The 21,101-nt window shown below is 37.0% G+C and overlaps 1 protein-coding gene across 2 annotated transcripts in view; it reads right to left on the bottom strand.

Moving 5' to 3' along the window:
* Positions 1-1,169: 1,169 nt before the first annotated feature.
* Positions 1,170-21,101, bottom strand: part of SEC23IP (SEC23 interacting protein) — a 25,897-nt gene continuing 5,965 nt past the window's right edge. The window contains exons 3-19 of one of the 2 annotated variants that reach the window (XM_074592975.1): positions 20,325-20,520; positions 19,605-19,798; positions 19,171-19,260; positions 17,762-17,882; positions 17,323-17,412; positions 16,529-16,670; positions 14,982-15,190; positions 14,181-14,299; positions 13,421-13,591; positions 12,912-13,007; positions 12,524-12,730; positions 11,686-11,841; positions 10,814-10,916; positions 9,668-9,853; positions 8,755-8,917; positions 5,557-5,657; positions 1,170-2,235 (exon numbers count right to left, since the gene is read on the bottom strand). In XM_074592975.1, the coding sequence (XP_074449076.1) occupies positions 5,576-5,657; positions 8,755-8,917; positions 9,668-9,853; positions 10,814-10,916; positions 11,686-11,841; positions 12,524-12,730; positions 12,912-13,007; positions 13,421-13,591; positions 14,181-14,299; positions 14,982-15,190; positions 16,529-16,670; positions 17,323-17,412; positions 17,762-17,882; positions 19,171-19,260; positions 19,605-19,798; positions 20,325-20,520 (2,325 nt within the window). In that variant the 3' untranslated portion in view covers positions 1,170-2,235; positions 5,557-5,575. The remainder of the gene's footprint in view (positions 2,236-5,556; positions 5,658-8,754; positions 8,918-9,667; positions 9,854-10,813; positions 10,917-11,685; positions 11,842-12,523; positions 12,731-12,911; positions 13,008-13,420; positions 13,592-14,180; positions 14,300-14,981; positions 15,191-16,528; positions 16,671-17,322; positions 17,413-17,761; positions 17,883-19,170; positions 19,261-19,604; positions 19,799-20,324; positions 20,521-21,101) is intronic. The other variant, XM_074592976.1, reaches the window with a different exon arrangement.

Here is a 21,101-nt window from a genome sequence, read left to right as displayed (position 1 = left end):
GTCATTTTTCCTTCGCTAATGTCCGATCTTCCATTTGCTTTTAAGATATAAGAAGTGCTAGTTACTGTAGTTGCAATTGAATTTTTATTTATATAACTAGAACTGATTTTAATGCTGTATTCCCAGAACAATTTCTCTGCTCCAGATGGTCCTCATTCACCTGCAATATCCTCCTGTGCATCCTTCCATTGCAAAGGAAGCTCCTTGCCAGCCAGGATCACCCAGGCAACAACACTTCTCACACACCCATAAAATTTTACTGTTCCTTGGCGCTGCTGTTCCCTCCCAGCAGTATCACAGTCCATCAGCTTTACAGTAAAAGAAGAAAGCGAACAGAAAAGACAACCGTCAGAACTATTTAAGCATATTCATCAGATTATTCAGTGTTGCACAGAGTTGATAAATATATAACTTCCACTCTATGATACTTTAGATGAAAATGAGGCCAGTGGTTGTGGTTTGTAGGTTTTTGTTGTGGTGTTTGCCTTTTTTATTTATTTTTTTTTTAAATGTAGTATTTGTATTCTAGCTACCAAAGCAGATCATAAAGCTTAGAAAACTTGGTCTTCAGAGGTTAATTTACAAAGATACAGACGTGTTTGTTTTGAATAAAAAGTTTCCTTTGGCAAATTTGCTTCCCAGAACAAGATGGACTTTGATAAACTAAAGCAAGTCCAGTGGAAAGTCCCAAGATGACTACAGGGTGGCAGCAGACGGCATGCAAGATGTCAAGGAAAGTGTTCAGTTTTGAGAAGCCAAGTAGGAAAATCTTACTGTTGCCCTCAACTACTTCATGTGGGAGCACAAGAGAAGACAGAGACATTATTCTTGAAGAGAAAGGACAAGAGGCAACAGACAGAAGCTCCACCTGGGAAATTCCAATTGTATATTAGAAAAAGAAATTGCAATCACAGTAGTCAAACATTAGAACAGGGCCCAGAGAGGTGAAATATATCTCCATCCTTGAACAAGGTCCTAAGCCGCTCCTGCCTTGAGCAGGGGAGTTGCACTAAGTAACCTCTCCAGAAGTCCCTTCCAACCTATTTTCTGTGATGAAGTACAAAACCTTGCTGTAAAGACCCACTGTAAGTAAGGTATTTTTAATTATAATAACCAAAATATATGCACAATAATGTGTATTTTACATATACCAAGAAAAAAACCCACACTGCATTTCAAAATTCATTTACTGTAATAACAGGCAAATAGTCAGTAGTAAGGTTAAGTCACTAATATTAAGAAAAGCCACAATTTGCACGTAAGCTGAAGCCAGAAGAAAGCTACAGAAGCTCAGTATTCAGAGATACAAATTCAAAGGATTTCATACTCACAATTCATCTCAACTTCATTACATGAAAATGGAGGCTGGGTTGCAGGTCTGGACCTAGATTATTATCTACCGCCCATAAGCTTCAGGTTCATCTATTTACATTTACTGTTTTGAGATTTTAAAATGCAAGGTCAAGGTAAGTATTTTAGTTCTCACAACCGCAGCCTAGTTTCACTAAAATTACCTTAATTACTAGACCAGAATGTTATTTTAAATTGTTCTTCATTTCAGGAGATGTGAACACTGAACTAGCTGTAACAAACTTCTAACATTTTCAAAGTCAAAGGTTCATTTTTACTTAAAAAAACTCCACAATAAAACTCTTAACAGAGGCTTAAAAAGGTCTTTATAAAATAATCTCCATCACACTTACAATAGTAAGAAAATTATTCTGGTTGCTAGTCTCTAGTAGATATGAACTGGTTTGTGGAATCTGTATTAAAGATGGTTATAACTACAGTTCACATTTTATTTTTAAAAGGTGGACCCATAAACGTGTCAAGAAAAGCAGATTATTGCTGTTTCTCAACAAGTCCTTTTTAATAAGGACATGCTGCTTTGATAGGCAAAGCATATTTGACTGCCAGCTGAGACAGGAGAGCTGAAGGAGAGAAGTAATGATTTGCATGCCAAAACCACCTTCTTCAGGGATCACTTTATACTTGGCAACTGTACAATTAAACTGATTTAAGATCAAAATTGTGTCATTCCATCCATCTCTTGAATGACAGTGCTGATCATCTCAAAATTTAAGTTTGCTTGAAGTGACACAAGAAGGTAGAATCTGAGCAAGTTCTGGACTGGCAGAAAAAGAGTCTGACGCTTATCCTGCCATCTGTAACTATGAAAATACTAGATGTTCTTCAAAGTGTTTTTCACCAGGTCTGTCGGAGCAACAGGTATGGCTGTGCAGAGAAAACAGAACATGTACATATGGGAAGTATGAAACATATCAAGTTTTCTATTCCTGCAGTAGTACTAATAAAATTAAATATGCCAACATTCAATTTCAAGAGGACTCAAAAGGATCTAAAAATCCATACACATTTTTCATTAATTTTTTAATACAATAAGCTCCTGAAATATACTTCTTGTGGACACAAATTGGCAGTTACAATTACAAAGAGAAAGAGCTCGCAACAACTGCACATAGGATGTCATTCACTATACATTTTAATTAGCTACCAGATTCTTTAACTTATGGTAATAAATTATCCTACTCTATTTAGAGATAAAGATGCCATAGTTTATACAACCAAGTTTTAATATGCTGGTGCATTCTCCTCCCTTACTGGGGCCCTCTAAAAAGAGCTGTAAAAATAAGAATAATATACAGAGAGTGCATAGTGACTTAAATCTTCTAACCGACACAGTGATAGATATTCCTATGAATGTAATAAAAAAATAAGACTCTAGTGGTGGCCACACTTAACTACAGAAAGACAAAATTCTCATTTGCAAGAGTAAACTAAAGACATCTTGGAATTTTCAGATTCCTTTCAAACAAGTTACCAAAAAAGATACAGGAAATGAAATTTTCAATTTATGTGTGCAAGTTGTCCCGAGCACTTCTTTACATTGTTCACATGAAACCCTGTACCACCATTTCACAACAAACAGCTTCAAGATGATGTAGAAGAGCTAATTCAAATCACTCATACAAAATAAAAGTAGAACTCAAAAGTTTTTAATATCATTGGTACTATTTTATCAGTAAGTAGAAGGAAACAGATATTGGCAGCTACTCACCAATTTTAAGTGCGACCAACTCTTCTCATACGTAATTTTAACTAAGATAGTTAAGTTACCCAGAGATGTCAAAACAATAAATACTCCCAAGACAGAACACTACACAAACAGGCTACATAGCATATGCTGTGCATCAACCCTCCCCTTCTTTGCTTTCAAAATCCATCCTCCATATGATGAAGCACAGTGACAATCCTAGTCCCTCTTCTGCTTTTAGGAACACTGTTTGGCAAACTCCCTCCACCTCTCCAAAAGAAAACAATCAGCTAATTCAGACCAGAAATAAAACTGAGCATCCAGGTCCTCCCTTAGCTTGCCTCTGCTAAATTTTTTATCTGCTCCAAAATGACTACGGTCCCCAAGAAGTGAAAGGGATCTGCACTGGCCACCAGGACCATAAAGATCAAAATTCCCGAGCAGAGGCAAGCAGGTAAGTAGATCCTGTCTCTTTCCCTCTGCTGACAGCAGACACCATGAAATTAAACTGGACAGCAAGAGGTAGCTCTGCACATGAAAGCAGGGAAGTGGTGAGGTCTCAGCATCCAAATCAATTAACATGAAAAATATGAAGAGGGAGCCCAGAGCTACCTGTGACATTTACTTTTTCCCTTGAGCAGTCCACAAATAGAGAGAGGCTGTTTCTTCAGATAATCTACTTCTGGGTAGGTAAATGGATGTTGCTCTCATAGGCACTGCTGGATAACCCACTACCTTCAGACTGCCACCTTTCACATCTGAGGGTCTTAAAGGAAGAAAGAAAAAAAAAAAAAAAAAAAAAAGAAAAAACCCACAGCCAACCTTACCTGACCACTGTCTACCACTGGGAGAGAGTTTTCGTTTTTCCTACTGCAAGACTTACACAATATTTCACACAGAGTATGTAGAGACATTTCTTCTCATGTAAAAAAAATCCTGGTCTTGCAGCGTGCAGCCTTCCCGAGATACCACTTGTCATTAAGTGCATCCCACTGGGCCTTAACTGCCCTCCCATTTAAGCCTCTGGGACCTGAATCCTAGCCTCAAGTGCTGTTCAGTCAAGGAAGTGCTTACAGAAGTTCTGAGCAATTCCTAATGGTATTACAACCACACAGACACCCTTGACCGTGCTTTGTTGCATGACATCCTGCTAAACCAGCCTCCGACTATGTAGTTCTCAATGAAAAATACTATTATCCCAGTGTCTGCTGAAGCTAAGCAACAAACCCACTTCTAGCTTTGTGGTGATAATTTAATACGGCCCAACCCCCACAATAAGACAGAAAGTTATTTCTGTAGCAATAAGCTTTGTATGATTTCACCCTAAGCGGTCATAAATAAAAGCAGAGAAAAAATTCTGGAAATATGACTTGAGACTCTGAATAAGCCATTGCAATAACTGATACACCACTGTCAGTGCTGTGCAGCCAAACAGTGCCTTTTTCCTATTATTTGGCCAAGCTTTAAAAAATGCATTTGATCAGCTACGACATTTCATTTTTAAAAAAAGATCTTATCAACTGACCATGAGAAGCATTCTGTTACAAAAGACTACTAAAACCGTATGGTAGCAGTTAAAGATATCTACAATATTCCTCTAAAATGTTAAGTATTTCTCTTCACACTGGGTATTTATGTACCTTTACATTATCAGTTCTTCTGAAAAATGGAGAAATACATCAGAAACACATTTTGTTGTATGATTCCAAAAAAGGCAAGGTGCGTATTTCTTCCTCCTTGCCTCTCAAAAGAGAACATAGCCTTTTCTATAACATCCAGGGAGGCAAACTGGTACAATAGAGATCCTCATCTAGGACACACACCTCTTAAAATAAAAAGACCTGCAAGTTGTATTTCATATCTAAGATACTCAATTATATTATGTATTTGATTTCTTTTCAAAGTGAACCAACTTCCATGCTGTATCATTTCACTCGTTCTACTGAAATTATTAAGCTATACAACGATAACAAAATACTGGCAGATATAGTAATTTCTCTTTTAGTAATTTATCGATATCAATGTTTAACACTTTCTTAGGAGAGAAGTGACTGGCAGATGTGCACAATTGGTCAACCAATACCACAATTTGCACATTACAACACTGGAACACTGTTGGTGTTCTTTAATGTACTGCACTGCAAAGGAAATTTCATCATATCCCATATCACCAAGTTTTCCTAGACTTGAACGTTCACTAAACAATTGAACTGAGGAAGAAACACGATAAAGAGAGATCATATTTTTTTAGCATATTTATACTGGCAATAATTACACCATACCAAAATCTCTAATATCAGGTATCTTTCGGGACCAAAGGAGGCAAGAACTTGGAAGACTTCCCCTGCATCTAAAGTCTAGAAATTGTTTTTCCCATCAAAACGACACTTTGCAGCTGCCTGCTTCATAATTTAAACTTCAGAGGAAAAAGGAAAAGTAAAGACATCTAAGTTGCAGCTGAATTTGATATGAGTACATAAGACATATTAGAACAAACTTACAAATTCATGTACCTATACATCAATGTTGCGGCTGTTCAGGATTGATATTCATAGTCCTGTATATTTCTTTGAGAAAGAGCAAGGCAGTGTCTTCGGATCCCCTACAAAGAATTTTGGAAAAAAAAAGAAAAAAAGGAAAGGGTTATGTTGGTATGGTCCATGTTCTAATTCTTGTAAACCATGCTTCATCCCATTCCAGGTCTCTAAAAAATTTGCACAACCTATTGCCCTAGTACTTATCTTTCGGAAACATGGCCTTACCTCCACCAAATTCCACTGGGCTACAATTCTTCAACAGTTTTGCATTATTTCTGTTATCAGCCCTAGCCTACGCATTTACCTTCTTCTACTGCGTTTTTCCCGCCGACTCCATCCCCCCTGACTTACTATGGCTGCAACTTGAAATTCCCTTCTCTATCCACTTCTTTGATGTTACTCATTTGGCTTAATAATCTATCACTTTTTGTCTGTGATGGGCTCCTGAACATATTCCACCAAGAACACATTCGACTTGTCAAGGCTTTCTTCCTTTACTTGCTCCACTGCAGCTATTAGCCCAGCATCAAAACTCAGCCTTGCAAGTTCTATCAGCAATATTCTAATTCTTCTCTCCTAACTGGTTGGCACTTCCTTGTAAATAGGCTATAGTAAATATCCGTAGTCTTCCTCTCTTCCTTACTACTAAAAAGTAAAGAAGTTCTCAAATAATTTAGAATTAATGCAATTCATGTGCCATGTTTCCAAGTTGGTGTTTTTCCTCTCCTTTGCAAAAATCAAAGCTTTAGGCTATCTGAATTTAAATTCAACATGGACAAGACTTAATTTTCTTACTTGTCTATAAATTGTTATTTAAACACACACAAACAATACCAATATAAAAGAGCAACAATCACTGTAAGAAATAACAAAGTTAAACAGGCAATTTTTAACAAAGTTCCAAACTGCAGGAGTTATTACATAAGGGTAGCTTCCTGTGCTTTTTAGAAGAAATTACATAGGGAGACAGTTTTCAAGGAGATTTAGATGGTCAGAACTGTGACCCTCCAGATGTGAGGAACATCATTTACAGATCACCAGGACGGAGTTAAATGTGCAAGCTAAGAGACTACAGATATTTTCCACAATTAAGCACAGGGATAAGTAACCACATTTCTTGATGGTCTCTACAATTAAATGAGCAAGCAAACAAGCAAGTAGAAGGATCAACACAGAAGCGCTATTCTCTCTAGCATACAGCTCATTTCATTTAAGGCTATCCCCACCACCCTCCTCAAAAAACAAAAACAAAACAAAAAAAAACCACCACACGTTAATCATCATGTTTATCTTCCTTATTTGAATGAGGAAAAAAAAAAAGCTACAGGCAGCAAGCTTTTAAAAACTTGGCAATGATCGTCTGCCGCCTTGTGGAAAAGAACTCCCATTCCTTCAACTCTACCCGTGAAACGGCACTGCCACCGTGGGGTCACCCATTGCTAGGGGAGCCCTGCCAGAGCTCAGGGCTCCACAGTCCTGGCACACATCAGCGCTGCAGCCTTGATAATCCCTTCTCCGGCAGCTGCTGATCTTTAACAATGTAAGGGACACCCACTTTAATAAGATCCTTCAGGTAACGCTTTCAATTTCTTATTTTAACCTCTGGAAAAATGCCTGCGTCTAGAAATTATTAGCTATCGAAAATCAAAACCTTCAAAAATAATGTAGAGCACCGCTTGTCCAGCACTTGCTAAACTCAGAACAAGAGACTAGTATTTTGCCTACTGAATAATAAAAAACAGTCACTCCCCCACAATAGCATTTTGCACAGCTCGGCACCCGACATCCCAGTTTGTCTTACATATAAAGGCGTGCTGTCATGTTGCCAAATACAGTTTACACATTGTTTGCTTGACCATTCCACATCTTGTGTATTTTCATGTGTGCTAATTTTATGACAGTAATAAAACGCATATGATGACATATCAAAAAAAGAAAAAAAATATAGAGCAACTCATAAGGGCAAATACAACAGGTCAATAGTTACTGCTATTCCTATAAATGGAATTATATCTGTCTCCACTTGAAACATGTAAGCACTTAAAAAAAAAAAAAGTAAATCCAAATCCAGATAAGACAATGGTGTACCACAGCTCTGATTACATGAAGACATCAAACTCTGCTTCTTGTTCTATAAATTGTTCTGCATATGAGCAACCACTGTACACAAGTGGTAAATTATAACCATCCAAATTTACAGGAAGATCCACTGTGCCTTCTTTCTTCCCTTTATTTGTTAAACTTTGATAGCAGAGCATCAATATCCAGCATGAAGAGGTAATAAAGTTTTGCTACATATTGTAGTCGAATACAATTCCTTCATGAATAGTTTTATTTGAAAAACTACAGTTGTCAAAATGCTCATAGAGCTCTTCTTGTTCTGAAAATTATTATAGCTAAAAGGTGTGTGTTTTGAGTGTCAAAGTTCATGAGATGAGTATGCAATGTCTTTAATGCAAAGAGGAAGATAGATTTGTTTACTTTGTGCTAAGACAGAATTTTATTTTGAAATGAAATTAGCTAATAGTGACATCTAGGTGCAACACCTTGAGACTGACATACCTGGACAGTCATATGTATTGTTTACCTTAATACTTGAGACATCTCATTCCTGTAACACTTGAGCATCCAGAGTATAACAAATTTATCTTTACAGTATGCCCGTGTGGGAAGGCAACATCTTTTCAAACAAGAAGCCATTTCAGAATTAAGTGACGAGGATCTCGTATCCAACTCGACAGTCACCTTTTCCAAACATTTCAAAGATTACAAAGACCCAGAAAACTCAGGTCTCCTAAGTCACAGGCATACACATCGACCACAGGAACAACTCCTGCTCTGGTAGCTTTATAATTGGTTGGTCCTTTTACAACATTTAACTTCTCAAATCAGCAGTAGCCTGAAAAATAGATCTGTGTATATAAACCCCATTATTTTTGTCAAAACATACCTGAAATGAAACACTAGGGCATGATTTTTGACAGAGATCACCTGAGTTTTCATTATAAATACTCAAGACAGAAAACACGATTCTAGCAATTATCATATTGGTCACAGGTAAATAACAGATAATAGGAGTAAGATGAATAGCATGCATGTCATTACCAACATTTAAAGATATACAGTTACGTCAAAAATAGAATCACAAATACTTCCTCTTACCAGTAACACAAATGACTCTGTAAAGCAAAAAGGTATTCATTGAAGCTTTCTATTGGTTTTTCTTGTAGAACATAATCAATACGACGTCCTCCATTTAGCATTCCAACCTTCACTAAAAAATCTTCATCTTTTGGAGGGTCTGGACTTTCAGTGATCTTTTCAGCTAAAATTAAAGAGTTTAAGAATTAAACTCTTTTCAAGCACAGCCTGATTGACTATAATCAAGAAATATGACCATTCTTCCCCGCTATAGTTTCCACGTGCTTACACTAAAACAGTGATAACAGCCTCAACTGACTAGCACACCACTGCATAGTTCAGAAAGTTTACTGGAACTATAGGCTTATTTCTTTAATAACAGTTTAAACAGTTTGTTTGCATAGAGTCAATCACTATCCTCAATTTAAACTAGTAGGAATGTTTTGTCTTTGTAAGTATAGACAAAGTCAGCATTACTAAACACCAGCAGATAATTTACAACTGGGAAGCCTGCCCTTGGCATCACCAGGGGTAATATTTATATTTGACTTAAGTTTATTTTCCTCAGCAGCATTTTTTTCTGTTACAGCATATACTTAAATGTTTCTTAGCTCATCCCAAAAATATTTATTTGTACTAATTTGCCCTGAGAGGAAAGAGAACACAATGGATTTAAAAAATCTGCCCTTCTAACAGAAAGTGGAAAGGTTATACAAACTCAAGCCTAAAATATCCTTCAATAAAAGTTAACTTTTCCTTTCCTAAAAGACAAAAAAATGCATCAATAGATCTTACATTTAACGTTAATATTCCAAAAGCAGAGGCCTCCTTAACAGGGTCAGGAAAATCAATAGCAAGCAGTAATCAGGATGCTCAAGTTTCTATTAATTTGAGATCAGTAAGTTATAAGAAAACCAACAATGTGCCCACATACCTTCTACGACTTGCTTTTCTTCTTCCTCTTTAATTTGGTTAGCTACTTTCTCCAGTTCCGCTTGTAGCTGAGTTGAAGATGTATGAGCACGTGCAAATTCATTAAGGGTCTGCCATGCACTCTTCAAAGAGCTAATAAAACCCTGTTTCAGATCAGATCCCATACGAGAGAGAGAGTCTTTCAACTCTAAGAAAAGGAAAAAAATTGAAAAATCATTACAAGAGAAGGATTTAAAATTATAAACTAAAAAAAGAATGATTAAACCCTGTTCAAAAAACATCCTAATTATTAGGAGAAACAGACCAGCTAAGGCATGAATGAGTGTTTCGTTAGAACCACATTGGTCTGTTAGATGAGGGCTCACAACTGTACCACGGAACATTCACCTACATCAAAGAAACACCAGAAAAGATCAACAGACCATTATTTTTTCCTCCTTTAATATACACACCTTTTGAGAGTTGTAACCTAAAACATGCCTTAACAAGCACCTTGTCTAGTCTAGGAAAGCAGACTCATTCTAATGTATCATTCTAAAGTATAGACGCTGTAGAATTTCTCCATCCAAGTGCCTGAAGACAGGCTTTCAGGAGAGCTCTGTGAACTTGTACAACAGTAATACTGTCAGCTGTACAGCAAAACTTACTTTCCTTATTAAGTATGCAAAAACTAAGTACAGCACCTTGATGTGGTGCGTACTCGTGAGCAACAAAATCAAGCCCCTGCCCACCACTGGCTATGGAATCACCTTTTTCCTCAACATGTCCAATACTGAACAGACACTGGTTAAACATTTTATGATGGTCATTAGGGACAAGGTAGAAGAAACCAGTAAATTTAGTTTCCATTTCATATCATCTTAGCAATTACTTAGAATTTAACATGAACAAGCACTATAGAGCAATTTTAAAATGGAACTTTGGTAATTAGAAGCTCAAATTGGGAGGAATTACAATTATTACATCTAAATGCAATTGTGAATGCCCAACTTATTGGGCTAGAAGGAATCCCCTCTGATGCTTAGGAACAACATGGAGTCAGATACCCAGGAACATTCATTAGTATCATGAAATTTTACAATATGCTAATGAATCGAATGAGTAAATTAGGAATGAGATCCATATACGAAATAAGTTTTCCTTTTACCCAGATGAAGTCTTTTTCTGCCTTTATGATGTGGAATGAGAACTGGTTTTAAATCCGTGTCTTCAACGATCATTGGTTCTAACCTGTAAGCTACTGGATCAAGCTGTTAAGAAACAACACATTGACATTTAGTTATCTTAAAAGTTATTCTAATTATCACATTTCAGTGAAAAAAAAATTCCTTTTTACGATTAATAGAGAACCATTTTTTAATTCTGTTCTATTTCGGTTTACAGAAACTCAGTTCATGACCACTGAGTTTAATCATAAGATTAAACAGGTTCATTAACTAGTTAGATCTTGTTCTCCTACAGACAGAGATTCTAAAGAGGAAACACAACAGTGAAAGAGCAGCAAAATTTTCTTGCACTCTCGTGATCTCTACCAATATGTCACTGTTTAATTGTTAAACAAGATGGGACAGAAGAGGACAAGTGTACTGCATGCACTGCAAAACCTCTAAGAATTTCTGGATTTCCCAGAATCTAAACTGGAAACTCAGAAAGGTCCTGTAAAAGGCTCAAATAGAAACACTTTATAAGAGTTGACAAGAGTGGCCTGAAATTGATTAAAAAAAAAAAAAAAGAAGTTCTTTAAGCTCTGAAAATGAACAGGGCAAATATCATCAAGCCAACCCATACCTAGAATGCTAGGTATGGAACCTATAGCCAGCTCTACTTCACTTTTGCAGTAAAAGACCATAAATATTCGGAATGTATATTTGAGTTGGGTCATTTGTTTTTTAAAAGGGTGTTTTGGGTAATGTACATAGGGAAACAGAAGGTGTAATGCTCAGAGGTTACAACTTAGTATTCTGCATTGTTGTCATCTGCATCGACTAAAATCAAATCTCAAAAGTACTGCATACTCACTGGATGATAGATATTGAAGAATCCCTTGCAGGTAGGAAGCCTGTAGTTTTCATCAATCTTCACCACACCTCTCACAGTAAGGAACACACCAATAGGAGAACCGAGAGCAAAGAAAATATCTGGTTCAAAGTCCAAAGCACTGTAAACCACAGAAACCTGCCAGACAAAAATCAGACCTATAATCTCTCAGAACTGCCAGCTAGTTAACAGAATGCTTAGCTAGGAAGGAAAAACAAGTTGTGTATTAAATCAACCGCACGCTCACAGTACTTACAGGAATTTTCAGCTGCATTGCCCTCTTCCATACTAATACTATAGGCACTAGAACATTTAGATACTGTAATATTAAAATGCTTTTCTTTAAAAAAAAAAAATTCAAAAGGTACAAAAAATTTAAAAAATATATATTTTTTAAACAGGAAGTCTTTGAGGTTTGGTTTTTAAGTTAAGTTTCAGGTAAAAAAATATAACAGCATAAATGTATCGGTTTAGGCTACCGTGTTAAATGTAACTTCACAGAACCAATCAATATTATGTTATTCACACAGTTCTGCTTCTGGAACAGAACTGTATTTACAACTCGCTCACTGCTGAAAGAAAAAATGAATTGTAGTGGCATCCTTGTAATGGTGAGTTTTGGTTTTCAGTAATCTAACCCACTCTCCCATCCCTCCTGCCAAAGGGTAAAGTTCTACATAAACCTAACTTTTGTACAACAACCAAGGGAAGCAGCACAAAATCATCAACATTAAAAAAAAACCTCAAACCAAAAAAAACCCATAACCAAGCAAAAGGACAGCATTGCTCCAAATAAATATTTAAATCTATGTAGTCTCACCTGTCCAGTTCCAACTTCAAAATACTCATAGTCAATGTTCACAGAAGAAACAGATGCACCAACTGGAAGCCTCCTCTTTGAGTGCAGCTGACCAGACTCTGAAGAGGAGACAGAAGTACCTGTCTCTTTTGCTTTCTGGACATCATCTTGAGTTTGGAGCGTGGCAGCCAGCACCGCTTTCTTCTCTGCTACTGCTTTCTTTTGTTCCTTTTGAGACAAGTTTGAAAATCAGGAAAAAAAAAAAAAGTTTATTTCACAGATGTCAATATTTCTTTAATACATCCATGATGTTAACAAGTGTGTCAAAGAATAGAAGTTACTCCACAGCAAGGAAATCAGTTACATTTGCTTAACAACTTTTTATTTAATTCCCAAAAAACGTATTTACCTGTTTGGCTGCTCTGTCTTTTACAAAATTAGCTATTTTCTTTCTTGGTCCAAGAGGTATGCCCATCTCCTTCAGGTCATCAACTGTACACATCAGCTAAAAACATCCCAAAAAACAAAAAACCACACACATCAAAGCATAATTTATAACTTTTCTAGTAACATATATAATTTCTTATTGGCAATGACTTATGAATTAGAGAAGACATTTTATAAAGCTACAGAAATTACAAAAAATTAAAAAGACATGATACAAAGTGCCTTAATGTAGTTGGGGGGGGGAGGAAGCAGGGGAAGGACAACACACCAAAAGTTTTGCATAACATTTAGTCATCATGTCAGGCATTAATCATCTTACCTTTGCAACTGCTTTCATGCCTCATGGTACACTAAACTCAAAGAAAAAAAAACAAAAAAACCCAACGAGACCTTCAACCCCAACCCCCTCCCTGCCAAACATAAACATCCATACCCTGGCAATCCCCATAAGTCAAGTGAACATTATTGTACCAGAGACTCCATGTCAATTCGCTCCTTTTCAAATGTGCTTGTGTACTCTGACAAACTAAGCATTTCCAGAGTCTTCTGCAAAGTAGGAACATCATCCTCTACTTCAGGCTCACAAAGGTCATCACCAGAAGTAGTAATTGAGGAGCCCAAGGAACTGGTATCTTCAGTCGTCTTAACAAAACAGTACAGAAACAGAATCACACCATCTAATGGTGAAAAACCAATATTCAGCAGGTAAAAACAAGTTAAATTACTTTCTCTTAAAATCTTTATTATGTAAGCTTTATAAATTTATGCCCCTTTTAGTAAAGCAGGATACAGATTTTCCACTAACTATATGCCAGCAAAATACATATTTAAAAATTACAAAGAGAGGCAAAAGTTTTCTTGAGCTTTCCAACACTCAGAAATATTTCCTTTTAATCATCACTGGTCACTGGTCACAACTGGTCACTGTTTCTGGCCTGAACACAGATAGATTCTTTCCCTCTTATGCATCAGATTCTGTTAAGACCAAGTTACATGTCTACAAGGGTCAAAACTGATGCTCGTGATCAAATCCTGTTACTGGCCTAGTTGGAACTTGAGAGAGATGCAAATAGATTTTCCTCAGAACCAAAAATATTTACAAAACTGCACACTTCCATCAACACGTTAAAACGTACTATTAGAACCCACAACCCCATTTCAGCTAATAAATTCTGAAAACTTAAGAAAAAGTTGCTGAAAATATCAGATCTAAGGCTAGCATGCAAATTACCTGTTTATCATGAACAGCCACGTCCTTCACAGTTCCATTAACACCAGAGAACGGTCCACTACTTACTGATGAAGCCAAGTCCTTCTGGTTAGACAATATGTCAAATAGAATTAAGGAACCTGGAAACAGGAATTAAAGTTGCCTTGGGAAAAATGTCAGATTTTCCTGTCCCTGAATCCCAAGCATGATTTATATGGAACAGTAATAGCAATGTATAGATTATCAAAAAAAGATGGCTGAATTAAAACTAAAATACCCATATATTAACTCAAACACAATCATTCTCATCATTCTCAGCAAAAAGCAAACCTTTTTTGCCCCCCCCCCCCGCCCAGTTCATGCTTTGTGCAGTTGCCAGGATTAAGCTATCTTTCCTTAACCATCTTAGACTGATTGCAAACTGGAGGAAAAGTTCCAGCCCAAACCATTATGTCATATTCACTATAACACTTATTCTGTTCCAAAAAATTATCTACTTTTACTAAGTGGGGGTTCTGAGACACAGAAGTTACCCACCTAACAGGACACCAGATAACCTGCCAACTTTTAAACACAAATTAGATACTAAGTCTTCCTGAAGGAAACTAAAGGGGGCAGGAAGTGGGAAATGCACACATCCACAAAGTACTAACCTTCTCTCAAAGCTTTATACACTTAGCTATCGAGGTGTTTGACTTTTAGTCAGCAGCATTCAGACAGCCATGCCCTATCAGCTAATTTCGCTTTATGCTTCATGAAGGTTCCATTTCCCTTAGTGTAGGAGTGCTGCTTTTATCCCAAAACAATTCCTTAGGTAATTACCTAAACTGTGCCCAGCCACGGAGACTCCTCCTTTGAAGTCTGGGTTGCGACTCATGAAAAGTGCATACAAACGATTCATTTCCATCCCCACTTTATCCACAATCGTCTGACAGTAGGTGGGGCTGTTGTAAAACAGTATGTCAAGGAGTGTTTCATTGGTGAAGTGGCGCAGGCGTCCAATGCTCGGCAAAGTGATTTTTTTTATGTTCCTAGTAACACAAAATCATTAATTAGAAGCATGAATGCCTTTTAAAAAAATGCAGAACTTTGTTAACTTTTGAAAGTAGCAGAACTGCAGTGTAAATACTACAGACGTTAGAAAAACATATAGCCTTCTGGCCTTATTGCATATTCATGCATTAGTGTTATCTACTGATTGTACATATTTGAGAAAGGTATGGCTCCCTTTTCTCTCTCCAGACTGAAGGGATGCCTGAAATAATCTCTTCTCTGTTCCAGCACTGCTCTGTTGTAGTAACAGGGAAGTTCTGTGAGCAGATTGGTAGAAGTGGAAGAGAAAAAGAACTCGCATATAAAAATTGAAGGTGAAATTGAAGTAAAAGGCAACATAATGCTCTCTTTTTGGAGAAAAAGCTTGACATCACCTGCCTGCCTGCCTGGAGTTAAGACAGCTGCAGTGAGAACTGAGACTGCCTTGGTTAGCATTGCCTGGTTTGATTAACAGAATGAGGAACTTTCCTCATGATAATGCAGTGTTCAAATAAGAATAGAAGACTAAGGTTCTAGGAAAGCAATGACTTAACCAAGCTAGAACAGTCTGAAGAATACCAGCACGTGCTCTAAGCAGTACAGGTTGCTACCCTCACAATTTCTACTTCCCCATCTTTGAGCAAGAGATGACAGCTTGAAATGTCAAGTGACAGCAAAGGGACAGGCACCAAGAAGCAATTTTAAAATAGATTTTAAAATGCTGTAACACTCCTACCCAAATATAGAGACTTTGTTTTTTAAAAAAAAAACAAAAAAACACCAAAGAAAACCCCACCACCTTAGCTCAACTGCCTAACCACAATTCGGGTACTACTCTGGGACTGGACAGAGGGCTCAATGCCTTCCTGGGAAAGAGGGCACCGACATCTCCTAGGGTCAGACTCAATGAGACTAGAAGAAGGTACAGGAGAGAAAACTCTCCACTCTGCATTGTATATACCTGTTGCTGGACAATATAACTCCATGTTCACCACCTCATACTTCCGATCACTATCTCTATGCACTCAATCATCGTCACGTATCAATGCATTAGCCACTTTCATGAAAATGCAGTACTGAAAATATGTGTGTGCCTGTGTATACATATCATGTCACTTAGGGTGATGAAAATAAAAAATAATACTCCACATGCCTTTCCACTTCCTCTATAATCCTTATTAAAATGTTAATTAAAAAAAAATCAGTGATTCTCTTTTGTAACCCTGTCATTTATGCATCTAGCCTAAAGAGCATATTACCTTCTTTTTTTATCCACTTTCCAAAAAACATTAAGATGCAGCTGGTATGAAATTCTCAACATTAAACAATATACTCACCTGTCTACACCTGTTGCATCTCCGTGCAGAGAGCTATGCCAGTGAACTGGGAGGAATTCCACCCTGCTCACTTTACGTTCCTCCAAAGATTTCTTAAAGTGAGTCTGCAACAACTTCAGAGAAACAGTCCTAAAATCATCAACTGTAGAGAAGAAGAGGAATGAAAATCTTATAGTAGTACTCAAGTAACACACAATTACAAATATTCTTTCCTTCTCCCCACTTCTGGTTTTAGCCATAGAACATAAATGAACAAAACTGGAAAGTGGAAACATCTTTTCTAGCATTACTCCTCTAAGAAATTTTTTTTTTTTTTTTAAAGTGGATTTTCTAGCAAGCTTCTATTTATCGCACAATGAATGCATTTTTATTCCATGACCAGACATGGCCTTAATTTACTCAAATGTGCTTGTGTGTATTTAAAAAAACAAAAACAAAAAGAAAAACAAACAAAAAACAACAAAAAAGCAAACAAATAACAACCCCACAAAAACGACACAAAGCAAACACATCCACCCACACTACAAAAAACAACACGCCACACGCCCCAGAAGCTAAACTATTCTGCAAGTCTAATATTGGGCACTAATAATAACAGTTAAGGCTGTAAGTCTGACAAAGCACAGATTCTGCTTTTAGAAAATAATCAGGAAAAAATTCTACCAGAAATTGAACTTCTTAACATTAGAGAGTTTGGGTTTTTTTTAAAGACATGCTTATCTGAATACGAGATACAGAAACCCACATTTAAACAATTAAGAATACAACTGCTTATTAAACAAGCAAAAACGTACCGCATTCAACAATGCTTCTAAATCTCAAGTCACATACAGGACCTATGCCATGAACCATAAATACTAGATGGTCAATTTGGGACATTTCTCCTGTAGAAAAAGAAAATAAAAAATTCAGAGTACCAATATGTACTGCAGTTCAGTTTAGACTGCAGGTTGCTTGACTCTAAAGTTTAGAGTCAAGGAATCTTAAGATATACTTGCTTTATAAAGCCTACTACTTAACACGGTTCAGGACATAATATAGTTCACAGCACTCCTTTGATTAAAAAAAACAAAACCAGATAAACTCTTTCAAGCAGCTTAGACTAAGGAACAAGTTTAATCTTTAGACTCTAGGCACGAACAGTGCATTGCGACTCCACCCATTAGGGCCAAACTTTTGCATAGAAACGAACTGTCTGCTCAAGCTGCAGACCTACATACAGGAATCACGTACCATCAGGAATTTCATCCTGGTCATCATCAATTCCCCGTTTTACTACCCTTGGTCTTGCCTGACCATCTTGAGTAGTGCCCCATTCATCTGGTGTGGCAGAAGGTTGGAACTGAACTATGACCTGAAAAAAAATATATTGTCCAATTATAAACACAAAAAAACCCTTACGATTTGTCAGTCTGAAAGCATTGCATGGTTTAACACACTTTTTGTTTGATTGCTTTACCTTGCATCTGAGACAACTGTTTTCTTTAATTAGCACATATGCAAAAAAAGCCTTAGAAAACCCTAGGGCTATTCCTCGTAGCAGCGACAGCTTCACTGAAACTAGATTCCAAAATAACACAATTTTCATTACCTTGAAAAGCAACCAGACAACTTAAACAAAAGTAACCACTAGTTGAAGAAGCTGGCCTACTCAGTCATTCTTAACAATTTTAACTCCTCAAACAAGCATGATTCAAGTTCCTCTTTCCTAGACCCCCATACCAGCTCCTCTTTAACTGATTACTGTTTTTGTGAGGAAACTGAACACTACCCCAATTTACAATTACTATAACATCAAGGGAGGCAGGGGGGAAAGAACAGTTCTTTTCAGGGAAGGACAACAGTATTCAAAGTAGCCCAGAAACCTCAGAAAGTGAGGAATTCAGTAGCACAGCTGTTTATAAGACTTAACACTGACTCAGTGTAGTCTGAACTCATATTTATGACACCAAGTGGTTTAAGCGCTCCTTCTCTAGGTTTTTACTGGACAGAACTCCTTAACCAGCATTAATAAGTGCTTAAAGTAGGAGCAACCATGATCCTTTCTGGCCCTTGAATTATTTTGTTCGTTTATTAATTACTGCATCTGTGATAAGCGAACAGTTAACAGCATTCCTCAATAAGGCTGAAGTCCATGTTTTAATCACATGAGACTGCTAGCAGAGTATTTAGAATAACTTTTAAAGCTTTTTTTGCTATACATACTCATGGCCTAAAAACAGTTGCACTGGAAGACTTCTCATGGCTTAGAAACACAAACTAATTACCTTTTGTTAAATTAATTCTCTTTTCCACATGAAAGCTCTTAGTTTAAATTACCTTCCATTTGCTACAGACTGAGGTTACACTAATTCAAAGTGCCTCCCATTTGCTGCCAGTTACACTTAGTCAAAATATTTACTATGCAAACCCTTGTTTTTCTTAAGTTTCAGAAAGCATTGTCTTTTAATCACATGACAGCACATTGAAGCAAGCAGGAGTTCAGTGTTCTATAAATTTTATCATCTTTAGTGCACACATATCCAAAAAGATCAAGAAGTACTTTTCAAGCAAGACTAAGACTGCATTCAATTTATGCTTCCATCAGCCTGCTCAATCACCCCTAATGAATTCTGTAAGAAACAATTGCCAAAATCTATTACCTTAGGATTATGCATAACAATTGTCTCCCCATTTGGGAATTCAAGTCTCCGATGCCATTGATTTGTAGTTACAGCTCTTTTATATTCTGCCTGAAACAGTAAGCAAGTTACACAAAATCAGTATATGCCTTCTCACACAAACTATTTTTTGGCCTTGTGCATCATCTGTATGTCAAGGTTATAATTTACATAACTTTATTTATACAAAAGTGCCATGTGAAGCACTATACAAGTTGATTTTAGGTCACAGTGATGCAGGACCTATCGCATGAGCAATGTGGCCTTCCAGCCACTCCCCATTCCACAGTTTGTTTACTTATGTTCCAGAAAGTACATTGTGGAAATCACTGTAATGAAACACAAAGTATTTCTAAGATCATAAATACAAAGAACTATCAAATTCTTCGTGAAGTTTATGTAAAGGTAATACTAACCTCTAGCTTATCACTAAAATCCTCAGTGTAAGGAATAAACCGGCTATCCTTGTCTCCCTTATAAAACCACATGCATCGTCTCACTTCAGAAGGCTCTTCTTCCCAGTAAACAGCTTTCCTTATTCTGTCATACAGGTACACGTCATAGCGTCCCCCGTCAGTGCTCAGAACCACACTCTCAGGATCAGGCTGGACTATGAGACAAAAGTCACACTTGGTTACAATACTAACACATGCAATATTTTCACATGCAATATTTTTACAGACTCACCCCACCCCCAATCACTTCTGTGATGAATATTAGGCCATTAAACAGATAGTTATACCATGGAAGAGAAGAATTATAACATCAGACAGCCACTCTATTGCCCCTAAAAGGTTTCTAAATGCTCTGTACACAACAAAAAAAGCTTTGAACATCTCCCAGATGCGAATAGTTATTCCAGAGCTGGCAGCATTTAACAAAAAGGCAAAGCAAGGCACAGATAACTAGGAGTTCTATGTGAAAATGCAGTATCCACTAGGGACGTACATCTTAACACTGACAGCATCAAGCAACAGATCACGTAAATGAAATAAATTAAGTGGCACAAAATACACCTTCAAGATATGTATTAACGTTACTTATTGCTGCCATATCACCCTCTCATATGTGAGTAGCATTACTCCAATATCTTCCTTCTAGTCCTTCTATTCACCTCCAAGTAAGATACCACCTACCAGAATTATAGACTTCCTCTAGTTTTGCAGAATCCAGAATGCTGAATGGCATCCATATTTGCTTGTCCTCCACCTCCTTACAGTAGAACCAGTGTGGCTGAACCGGCTCATATTGGTTCTGCAGCAAAACAGGAGGTGCTGGGACCAGTGGACCTGCAGGTCTGGGAGCTCGCAGCTGTGACTGAGACTGTGGAAACTGAAAATACATAAGAGCTCATCACCTCAATCTCACATAGTTTTTACAGAACTGATCTATACTTTGCTATAGAGAACACTCTGGGCCTTTACTTCTAACATTTTTCCTCCCTAGGAACATTGTCTATAACATTTTTAGAATTAAAGATAAGTTGTCCACTTTATCATTTTTTTTTTGAAAACTTACACCTTTTCAAATACAGATGTGAATTTCATTCCCATAAATACTGTTAAAAAGTTTTACAGTCTAGCACCTTGATTACATAAAACCAGTAAGACTTAAAATATTCTCCTAAATTTTCAAGACTCAGGCTGAGCTTATTACTTACAGCCACCAAATTTGGCATGAAAACAAAAATGCATTCTTCTCATTATTCATTTACACATTATTACATTTTTACATAAAGACTGTCAATTTTAACAAGTGGCTACTTCAATAATAGCTCTGCTGCAAAGTGATCAGGACAGGCAGATTTCAAACTCAAACGCAGCCTCAGTGACGCAAGAAAAGCAACTGATTTTGAAAGGGACTATAGCCTACATAAAGCTCATTTCATACAAATTGTACAAAGATCCCAGTTA

The sequence above is a fragment of the Larus michahellis genome, chromosome 6 (genome assembly GCF_964199755.1).
Source record: "Larus michahellis chromosome 6, bLarMic1.1, whole genome shotgun sequence".
Taxonomy (NCBI): Eukaryota; Metazoa; Chordata; class Aves; order Charadriiformes; family Laridae; genus Larus; species Larus michahellis.
The sequence above is the reverse complement of the archived record's forward strand: the minus strand, read 5'-3'. Positions and strand labels throughout refer to the sequence as shown.